The following is an 11,460-nucleotide window of genomic DNA, read 5'->3' on the forward strand; positions in this document are numbered from 1 at the left end:
CTGTGTAGTCGTGCTAAGCCACAACAGTACATTTCCTGGCAACTTCCAGTAATTTTATCCGGCACTTGCTTTCACCTATTTCTGCAAGATACTGAGTTATAAAAAACTGCTGGAATAAAGCTTTTTTAAATTAAAAAAAATACTTGGTAAATAAACATTCTTGTTTCAAATCTTTCCCCCACCACCTTCAGCTTACAAGAGATCTCACTCTTGTACGACACTTCTTGCTCTGGGGGTCAGTGGTTCCCAGCAGGTCACTTAACATCGGCTCCTTTTTCTAGACACCGAATTGCATTATGAGAGTTTGCACTATTTTAAATACTTTGTGTTACTTTTCCATTTAAAGAATGACTGCAGTTGTCACAGGGATATTACATAGTTGTGAAGGGAAGGACTGGTTGATGAAATCACATCTATTTTTTAATGGTTCACTCATTGAGGTGTCCCAGTTGGATGGGTAAGGTCGAGAACCTGATGTGACTAAAGCACCTGAGCGTAAGCAGTACAAGTTGTGATGGCACTTGGGTAACAATAACTACATCTTAACCATTTGCAAACTATTAAATGTTTAGATAAAAGGCCCAGCGTAAGAAAAAAGAATGGTTTATCTGTGATTATTATAGCACGAGAAGCTGTGTGTCTGTACAGCACATGAGCTGTTGATTCAGCCCGTTGGTGCGTCAGAACTGCCACGGTGAGAAGAAATTTCCCCCCACCTTTCTGTTCTTGCTGCCATTCTCACACGTATGCTGCTACTGACAACTCACGAGTGCAGAAGAGACTCAGAACCTAACTCATTTCTCTTCGGCATACTGCAGGAAGTAAGGGCTTGTTAAGGAATGGAAATAAACAACGAAACTATGTGTTCTCTGCTTGCAAATTAACCTGCTTTATGACTATAGACTTTGCATAAAACAGAGCCAAACATCATCTAGACGGCTTGGGCCATGCGGAATTTATACTGTGACTGTAATAGCAACCTCCTTTTGCTTACTCACTTGGGTTCTTACTGCCTTTCATGTAATAATGATATCAGTTTACAGATTGGCACGGGAGGATTAAAGGCTACAGATTTAAAATTCCCTAAAATACTATTTTTAGTTTCTAATTACTGATGAAGAACATCAGAGTGCCATCTTTCCAGCATCTTTCCCATGCACTCACTGCTCTGTATTCATCATGCTACAGTACGCTAGGTTTGCAATCAGATAAACTCACAGTAGCAATGTGGGTGTAAAGAAACACAGCCAGCACCTGCTTACTCTTTTTTTTTTTCTCCTAATAGCTGCACTGCAGGCTTTCCTCTAATTTCTGATTCAAGAAACTACTAAAATCTCACTCATTTGATATATTAAATATGACTCCTTTCTCTGACAACATTCACATTTCTTTCTCCCCTCCACAGATGTTTCATGGTTTAGTTAAGTAACTTAGAACTAAGCAGGGATAAGTGTCTGCTATGAACTGTGACACTTACAAACTTTAGAGGTTCATTTCTGAATCCTCTGAGGAAAATAAATACAGAGATTCTTGAAATAAAGGGTATCTACCTATTTAACCCCACAAAGAATTATTTGTTTTGTTTTGGTCCGTTCCTTACTTAAATAAATCTCATAAGTATCATCTGCCAGGGAAGGCAAAGAAAATGGGTATGAAACTTTGAAATAATACTCAGTTTTCTAACTTTTAACATTTTTTTTCTCTTTGATGCAGAAAATTATCTATTACTACACACCCGAACACTGTACACTTGCAGCAGGTAAAGGATATTCTTTAGAGGACAAAAAGGATATTCTTCATAGGACAAAATTTAGAAAAATATATAAAAAGTATCAGACACTTGGTGGCTCTGAAATCCTCAGTGCATTTGGAAGGCAGTGATCTTTTCCTTTTGAAACTATTTCAAAAATTAGCATGACAAAATGTTTAATGTACTTTCAGAGCTGGAACCCAAATGGTGGTCCCCCGCTGTGGTATTTTCATGAAAACACACACTTCATTTTTTTGTCATCTTTGGCATTTCAGCTGAGGTAAAACACAGCAAAAGTGCTACACACTATAGAATATGAAAGCAGAACATCACAAGGTAATGCAGTAAATTTACAGGCTCCATCAAAAGCCTTGTTCCTGCTAAAAACTGAAATCCCCAAAAAAGAGCTGTCCCATGGATTCATCTTTGCTCTACCAGTCACTTCACAGCTGCCAAGAATCACAGCACAGACTAAAAGGGTACAAAAAAGCCAGAGAAATAGCAATTTAATGCTGTATGTCTAGTGCCTCCTTATAAAAGGTGCACAACGTCTGTAGGGTCAAAGCCACCCAGCAAGCCAGAAGAGAGGCAGAATTCTCACTTTCTGCTTCATCCACCACTCAATACGGCCTTTTCCCAACAACAGGGTGCAACTGCCTGTGTGAAGAGTTACCCCATTTCTCAGGTTGCTCTATTTTTATTGATTTGTCAAACATATTTTCCTGCTCTCAAGTTTCTCACCATGCACTACGCACATTATTCAGCCTCCTGCCCTTTGAAGATGCAGAAGAGTTGCTGTGGAAGCCAACAATAGCCAAGCCTCTGCATCATTGGCAGGATGTTGCTGTAAAGGTTACAGAATTGACTTCTCGGTGACTAGACCTAAAGCTGGGAGTATGGGAGAGCTGACCTTGGAAAATTTATCTCATCCTGTTTGGAGTCACATAGAATCATTTGCCAAATCTCTTAATATAAAATATTTCACGTCATGGATTGACAAAGTTCCTTTCTTACCCTTCCTTCCGTCCACAGCAAATCCGATAAGTGACTGCTCTCCTCTTGACGGGAGAGGGCTCAGAGGATGAAGATCCGGTCACTTTACGTGCTAAGGACAGAAGTCCCATTTTTTTTTTACTGTTGAAACAGGAAACACTGTCAGATCCTTCTGGAGAATTCCATTGTTACATTAGCAAATAAAACCTTTGCCCAAGGTGAAAATGGCAGAGGGCATCTCTGCCACATGAGGTTCAAAGCAACTGGAGGTGAAGGATGCAAAGGAAATCACAGCTCCCCCTGGACTGGAGAGCACTGCCTCCTTTCATCTTTTTTTGTCCAGTTTCTGTGTTGGTTCAGTTTAATTTTTGGATGTCACAGAGGCAGATGCAATATTTGACTTGTCAGAACATTTTTGTTCTAATTCAGCATGAAATCTTTTGATTTCGAAATCGAAAATCTACTCGAAAGAACGTAGATTTTTCTTGATTGCTACAAGAACCAGACGACAGTCAGTGTAGAATCATAGAATCCCAGACTGGTTCGGGTTGGAAGGGACCTTAAAGCTCATCCAGTCCCAACCCCCCTGCCAGCAGCAGGGACACCTTCCACTAGACCAGGTTGCTCAAAGCCTCATCCAGCCTGGCCGAGAACACTTCCAGGGAGGAGCAGCCACAGCTTCTCTGGGCAACCTGGGCCAGTGTCTCACCACCCTCACAGTGAAGAATTTATTCCTAATATCTAATCTAAACCTCCCCTCTTCCAGTTTAAAGCCATTTCCCCTTGTTCTATCATTAACTGCCCTTATAAAAAGCATGCCCACCCTCTGTCTAGCACGCGGGGCCCAGCTGCTAAACAGCGAGCTCGATCTCTTATCTGGCCTTCAAACCCCTCCAGCCTCCTCATCCACCATTCTTTCCTACAGCTTCTCACAGTACACCTAAGCCAACCCCACGTCTAGTTTGCACCACCTACGCGGCTGCTGCCAGGCGTGCTGTTCTCTATCAGCAGCCACGTGCGAGTTAGCGGCTGCGGCAGCGTCACTCTCTAATACACAGTGTGGGCACCTCACGCTCCAGGTGACCAACTGGCTCTACCGGTTCTAATCTACAGCTCGGCCCCCCTACGCCCCCCTTTCTTTGTCTCTCTTTTTTTTTATTCCTTTACACTAATTCATGTTTTTGCTGATCCAGAGTCAAATTTGTTGGAACAACCCTCTGGGTAGCAGAGGGACGTTCAGCAGAGCGTAATTGTACGCTCCACACTGTTTTATTTTTCCCCCCCTCTCTCATTTTGCATTTTGGAACGAGACAGAACTTCTAGTTCCCATTTTGATAAGCAGTTTGTTCTGTAGCTAGGAGACACGCCCTTTCTTTGTAAATGTTACAAATCAGGCATATCTAATCCATTATTCACTAACTGCTGCTGCTTCCCACTTCCATCTCCTATGAGGAGGTAGCGCTCGTGCCAGAAATGTCACAGCGGTGTCATGTGACAGGTGGTATTGATTTAGTGAAGTCGGGTTTTATGTCACTCCTGTTCAGTGGGAACACATAGTGAGCACACACCAAACCTCAGCAATGTGGCAGATCAGGACAAGAGCTACCAGCCAGCCCTGCACTGGGCTGTAGGACTCTGGAATGTCATCAGCACTCTGCTATAGACCAAGAAATTTGATTATTATTTTCTGCTCCTATCTGCTATATTATCATGGTTAAAATTTTTTTCATGCTTGTAACTATTAATCATCAGACTTTGATTCTGTGGTTTCATGTCAGGTTTACAGCAGAGAATGGAGGTGACTTGCCTGGTATTGATCATGGTGAACAGCTGGGAGCAGAACCCCGGCCTGTCCACTCCATCATTTTCACCCTTTTAAGATACGTCCCTTTTGGCAGAAGAGCTGCCCGTTTTGGAAAGCTGCTCACAACCTATAAAGTCTGATACACTGAGGTTTTGTAAAGCAAAGCCTGGGGAACACATACCCAAAACAAGTCGAGATTACCCATCCACAGCAGCCATCACACACAGCAGTCTGCTCCTGCCATCCATGAATCCTTCCTGTAACAAATCCTTCTAAAACATCAAATCTGCTGTGACTGAGGATACTGCTTCAACATTAAGTATTACAATACAAAGAGTTTCTGTCACCAACGATGTTTACCAGAAAAGCTTAGACTGACCTATAGTTACTGTTGCTTCCAAACGGTGCATTCACTGGCCTGACATGACCCAAGTCTCCAAAAGATTTCTTTTTTTTTTTTAACTTGCTGCCTGAAAGTAGGTAGTCTGCCAAGAAGCCAACCAAGGCCCATCCCTCTGCCTGATAAACATCTCTCCATCTGGATTTCCCAAGCTTTTGGGAAAGTTAAGCAATTCTCGCTTCACAATGTTTGCAACTCTCACAAAAAGATGTTTCTATATATAACATTATCCTGTAAAAAGCAGCACATCAGAACGCCACGCTCTGAAATGGAGCTGAGGGCTGAAGGAGCAGATTGTACAACCACCACCACCAGACATTGGTCAAAAATAAACACTGTCACTCCATCCATGAAATGTCACAAAGCCTTGAGTAATTGTTTATTCTCAATACTACTAGCACTGATCTTCAAAGTGTTTTTGAATGATCATAATGACTAAATGAACTCAAGAAAAGCAAAGACTGCAACTGCCAATTGACAAAACAGTCATTGTGTCCAGGGAGATTGTTGACCACTGAGGCAATTAATCCCTTTGGTTTGCCAGGGTAGAAGGTAACATTCTTCCACCAGGTCAGAGGTGACCAGCAGCTCAGTGCAGTGCTGGAGGCACTGTGCTCAACAGTCATGCCAGATATCACAAAAGGTGTTAGTAGTTACAGGATTCAATCTCATCCCTGGCAGTTGATCCTTCAAAATAACAAACACTCATGAAATGTCAACGGTCAAAAGTTAAACAGCATGGGTTTCTGAACTGATTTCCTAGCAGGCTTCTTTGTAAAGGAACTGCTGTTGACTTGGAGGGGTGGATATTTTCTTGGGGGCAAGCTATCACTAGTAGTTCCCTTTCAGGTCTTTCCACTTGAACTTCTAATTTGTAAGTGCCAAAAAGTTATAGCCAACATAGAGCCGATAGCAAAATTCAGCTTTAAACTTGTCTGCAGTGATACAAGCTGGAAAAAAATATTATTTCAAGTAATAAAGGGGAAAATGTTCTAGATGATGAAGCATTAGTGTTGTATCATTCCAGTATCTCTCACACAAAAAACATTCCAGCACTACACACAACCTCTGCTCTAAGAGAAGAGCTCAGCACTGAAATGCCTGCAGGGAAAGTAGTAAACAATTAGAATTTAAAAAAATAATTTGGTGAGACAGCATTCACTAACGAAGCACAGTGAAATGTCAAACGTCACAGCTGAAGAAAAACTTCTGGGAAAAGTAGAAATGCCCATAAATGGATTGTTACAAATGTAAATTTCTATAAAGTTCAAGGTAAGTGACAAGTTTCCTTGAACAGAACAAGCACATCGTGTAGATGAGGAGCCAGAAGAAAAAGCTGTACTCGTAGTATAATCACTGATTTGATGATCTGAAAGTGAATGGCACACTAAACTGCAAACATCCTGTTACATGGACAAAAATACTTTATGTGAAAAATGTTAACTGGCTTCATTAACACAGCTGTTTGTGTAAAGAACAAAGAACAACCCAAACAGAGCCTGCTACTCTGGGATGCGTTCAAAGAAGCAGTTGGATTTTCATAAGAACTCAATTGTTGCGACAAACAGCTCTTCCCCCCCTCCTTCCTCTAACCCGGGGCTGCAGAGATGGCCAGACAGACAGACAGACGGAGAACACCCCATCTAGTGGTTCCCAACAGCAATAGAAACGGCAAAAGAACACTCGGGGGGCACTTGCTGCTCCTCCCTTCCTCCATGTGAAACACCAGCACTTCCCAGTGACTCCAGAGGAAACAGTCGAGATGCACCGTTTGCTTTTAGCTCATCACAAGCACTTCAAAACGGCTCTTACCCTGTCACAACAAACCTTGCTTTACTGCAGGCTCTAAATTTTTCTCCCCGTAGCAGTGTTTTAAAAATATTAATTCTAGTTTATTTCATCTCTGCTTTATTGTAGTGACCTTTAAGAATACAAGTTTGACACGAACACTCTTGACCAGAATAACAAAAGTTAAAGGCTTATTTTTTAATTATTATTATTTCTGTCTTGAAGACACCAGCTTCCTTTGCCCTCACCTTACAGTGACAAACTGTATGTACAGGTGAGGTCTACACCACACGGAGAGTACTGTGTGTACAATTCTGCCATGCCAGGGTCACAGTGTATTTCTTCAAGCAACAGCATCAACATAACAGACAATGGGTAAGTAAGTGAGAACATTTGCGCGTACAAGAAGGGAAGCAAACATTGCAACAGCAAGCAACTTCAGCCCTTCTAAAGTCTGAACTGAAGAATACTGCAAAGTCCAAAGTCCCAAATACCCATCTGGGAAAAAGGTGAGCCTGAGAATAGTTTTACCTGTTGATACTCTCTGAATCTGAGCCAGGCAAGCAACTCAATGGCAGCATTCTCCTCCTACACCCTACAGCTGTGTACGTACATAACTCTGTAATTAAATATCCTGTTGGCAGCAAGGTCCTACTTCAGTACAGTAAAGCTGTAAAGACAAGAAAAGTTGTAAGACTTCAACTGTTACTTATATTCATATTGAGTAAATGTCTTTTAGGAGTCCTAACATTTGCCACAGCCACATTAAAACCAGGACTGTATCTATCCACTAAGGAACCCGTTAGCAACTCAGTAAATTATTTTTATTCCAGTTTTCCCCTCAACAGGCAACAATATTAACTAAGTAAAAAAAGAAACCAAGTGTCCAAGTGTAGAAAACCTTCCCCATTAAACCCTACACTGAATCCAGAGGATTGCAGGAGAGGTGCAAGGGTAGGCCTTGGGCAGCCTCTTTAAGGACATGATAAGTGGCAAAGAAATTGATTGTTGCCAGTTCTCATACCAGCTGAGCTTCCCAACTGCACTCTGGCAGCTTTAAAAAAAATAAAATAATAAAATAAAATAATCATTTCAGTTTGGGGAAGATTCTGATAAAGAGAATCATGCTGATGAATATAAAACAAACTACAATTAACATGATCCATAATAGCCAGTTGACTGATTTCTTTGCATGCTGTTCAAGGCGGTCAGATTCATCCTTGAGCTTCTCAAAGTTCTGGTCTGCCATCCTGAGAGAATGGGATAGTGTCTGGGGATAAAAGAGAAGAAAAGGTTTCAAACTCAGATATGAAAGTTCTGACCAATGTTTGTTCCAAGAGAAAGGTTCAATTGCACTGTGGAAGAAGACAGGTATTGCCTCCAAGTCTCCCCACTCTCATCTCACCTGGAATCAAGTTGTAGACACAGGATTTAACATATTAGCACTTTAACCTTCTGGGTGGCAAAATTGAGAGTTTAGCACTTTAACATGCATTATACCTGGTTATCCTGTTTTATCACATTCTGTGCAGCCAGAGTGTTGTTTTTGAGACTGCGAGCCAAACTTAGCATTTCTTCAGCTAACTTCTCCTGCACATCCTGATGGTGCTGTAACACAGCATCCAGCTCCACTGCTGACTGCTTCTCATCAGGTGCAAGGCCTCTGCAAGAGCACAAGGGAAAAAAAAATTGGGATTTGTACTTGTGGGTTGACCTCCCAAGGTCTCCCCAGTCTCTGCAACTCTGACAAGACAACAAGAACAGTAAAATCAGCTGAAATCAGCTTTCTACCTGCAGGCACTTCACCCAAATGGAAGTACCTTTGTGATTTAAAGGTCACTGGGAAAGCAGTGCCCAAAACACTGAGCATCAGAATGAGAAATTTTTACTTACTTCCGTTTCCTTACGTTTAACTCCTCAGAATCTGGAAAAAGAGTTAAAATTTGTGTTTTAGCATGTTATAAATTCCTGAGAAATCATAAACTGAAGAAACAAGTTTTCTGTAAGGGATTTTCAGATGTCCAAATCCTACTTGGCTCTCTACCTCAGGGAATACGGATTTCAAATAACTACCTGCTTTCCACAAGGAAAAGACAACAGGTAACATCAAAGTATGGTGGAGAGAAAAAAACAGATGAATCATATCCCTGAGGGCATGGTTTAAGCCTGTGTGTCTTGGTGTTCTCTTTCAGGACACGTTTGATTGGCCCAGCTCCAGCCACTGTAACAGTAGCTATGGAAACCGCAAATTAATTCCTACCAGTTCCCTATGTGAATACCATGGCTGTATATTTAAGAGGAACTGAACAACGCCTACTCTAAGCGCCTAAAATCACATGATTTGCTCAGAGCAGAAGAAAACAGGAGCAACAATAAAATTGCCCTTGCTAATTCTATAATTAGAGTGTCTGTTTCTGTACAAATTCTAGAAAAATAGGTTCCTGCAAGTCTCTGCTACTACACTGACAACAACGCTTGGGCTTTCATCTGTTAAGGCTTTTTAGTTTTGTTTGTTTTTAACATCTGCTATCTTGAAATGAACTGAGACACTGTGGCCAATCTCCAATGCTTGACCTTCCTCCTTCCCTCCCTTTAAGACCCAGGTTAACTAAAGTTAGAGAAAATAACAAATTAAACTTACCATCCATAGCCAAGGAGTCCTGGAAGGCAGAGAGAGAACGAAAAATTACAAAGGGGTAGTGATAAAAGAGAGTTCTCCAGGCCTAGCATAGTGCCTGTGCCCAGCATTTAGACTATCCAAACCAGAAAAAGGTGATTCCCACCCATCCTGGGACACATCTGAGGCACAGCCACCAAAGGCAACAAGAGACAATCTATCAAATAGCAGTAAAGAAGCAGTAGGACCAAAACATACTGTACCAAGCAGCTCACTCCTCATCTTGCCTGTGCAACGAGCCTTTGTCTGCAGATGAACTGTTTTAGTAGCTGGGGTTCTCTCTTTGGTTGTTGTAGGGGTACGTCCAGGGGCCAAGAACTGATTTGCCAGAGCCTTTTCAGTTGATGAAGACTGTGAGTAGGAAGAAGCAATGAAAAGTCATGAATATCACATTCTGCACTGTGAGGCCACCCAGATGTGTGATGAACAAAGATTCAGGGAGCATTTCCACAGCTGCTTCCCACAGAACAGCGAAGTGAGTCCAGCACTAATTGCAGTACAGCTTATCAGCACTTCACAGCTCTCCAAATCCATGTGATTCTGTTCAAAAGAGGCGTTAGGCCTAATGGACAGTATCTGCCTCTGTATCTCACATCAAAGAAGTGAGAAGGATATAGGCAAGAGGTACTTTTGCTTTTGAAAAGGAGGAAAGAAGTTTCAGGTTTCATACAACACCCCCTTCTAACAACATACAGAAAGCCAATAAATTTATTCATGTTTTTACAAGGACTGCCTAGTAAGATTTTAACAAGTGTTATTTTGAGACATAAGATAAAGGCAAAAATAGGAACCAGGCAATGGGGTGAATATAAATGGAGTCTTTTCAAGCTGAACTAAGGGATCTTACCAATTTTTCAGCTTCCAGAAGCCCCTTTAGGAAGTCCACTTTGCGAGAGTATTCATTCAGGAGTTCTGGGGCTGGCTTGCTATTGGAATTAGAAAAAAAATCATTATGAAAACCAGAATCTATCAATATTTTCTATTATAAACTAACCCACGATTCTTCAATGAAGTATCTTTTATCAGAATTAGCCTCAGGGTAGGAACACACTTGTAACTCCTTGCAAATCACCTTTTCCAAGGCACTGAAGCCTGAGGGACAGCATGTCAGAGGGACAGGGCACTGCCCAGGGCCATGGCTGACAAGCAGCAGAACAGGACAGTTGCACAGCTCCTCACAGGGCTGTGGCACAGCTGCTTTGCTGTGTTTCTCCCTCACTGACAGACATTTCCACAGGGAACTGCTGGAGAGAGTCCAGAACAGAGCCACCAAGATGATGAGGGGAGTGGAGCATCTCCCTGCTGAGGAAAGGCTGAGGGAGCTGGGGCTCTTTAGCTTGGAGAAGAGGAGACTGAGGGGAGACCTAATTAATGTTTATAAATATGTACAGGGCGAATGTCAGGAGGATGGAGCCAGGCTCTTCTCAGTGATGCCCAATGGTAGGACAAGGGGCAATGGGCGTGAGCTGGAACACAGGAGGTTCTGCTTCAACTTGAGAAGAAACTTCTTTCCAGTGAGGGTGCCAGAGCCCTGGGACAGGCTGCCCAGGGAGGGTGTGGAGTCTCCTTCTCTGGAGACATTCAAGACCCGCCTGGACGCCTTCCTGTGTGATCTCATTGAGGTTCCTGCTCTGGCAGTGGGGTTGGACTGGATGATCTTTTGAGGTCCCTTCCAATCCCTGACACTCTGTGGTTCTGTGAAGTGTCTGCACTGCTGCCGTGTTTGTGGGCTGCGTCTGGCTTATAAGTAAGAGATAAAAAAATCCAGCGACTCACCTCGACTGCTTCTTCAGCTCTCGGAGCATGTCCTCGAGAGCAGACACATACTGAGGAGAAAAAAACAGCTTTGAAACGACAGGATGAAGGAGCAATACTCTGCCTGGCAGAGGGTGCCCCGCGGCTGAGGGCGAAGTTAAAGAGTTCTCACTCTCCACAGCACTCGCTGCCTCAGTTTATTTCGAGAAGCCGAACCGCGTTGCTGCAGGGATAGGAGGTTCCCGGCCGCGCCTCACCTTCTCCAGCCGCCACTCCTCGGGGTCCCGCCGCTC

The 11,460-nt window shown here is 42.7% G+C and overlaps 1 protein-coding gene across 1 annotated transcript; it reads right to left on the reverse strand.

Annotated features, from left to right (window-relative positions):
* Window positions 1-7,744: 7,744 nt before the first annotated feature.
* On the reverse strand, window positions 7,745-11,457 carry USE1 (unconventional SNARE in the ER 1; the record flags this gene model as incomplete). Its single annotated transcript, XM_010169325.2, has 8 exons — window positions 7,745-8,005; window positions 8,236-8,398; window positions 8,629-8,659; window positions 9,377-9,395; window positions 9,611-9,763; window positions 10,260-10,338; window positions 11,189-11,238; window positions 11,425-11,457. Coding segments are annotated over 8 exons (711 nt in total), but the record flags the coding sequence as incomplete, so codon positions are not given.
* Window positions 11,458-11,460: the final 3 nt, after the last annotated feature.

This window comes from Antrostomus carolinensis, unplaced genomic scaffold, assembly GCF_000700745.2.
Source record: "Antrostomus carolinensis isolate BGI_N321 unplaced genomic scaffold, ASM70074v2 scaffold6216, whole genome shotgun sequence".
In the NCBI taxonomy this organism is placed as follows: domain Eukaryota; kingdom Metazoa; phylum Chordata; class Aves; order Caprimulgiformes; family Caprimulgidae; genus Antrostomus; species Antrostomus carolinensis.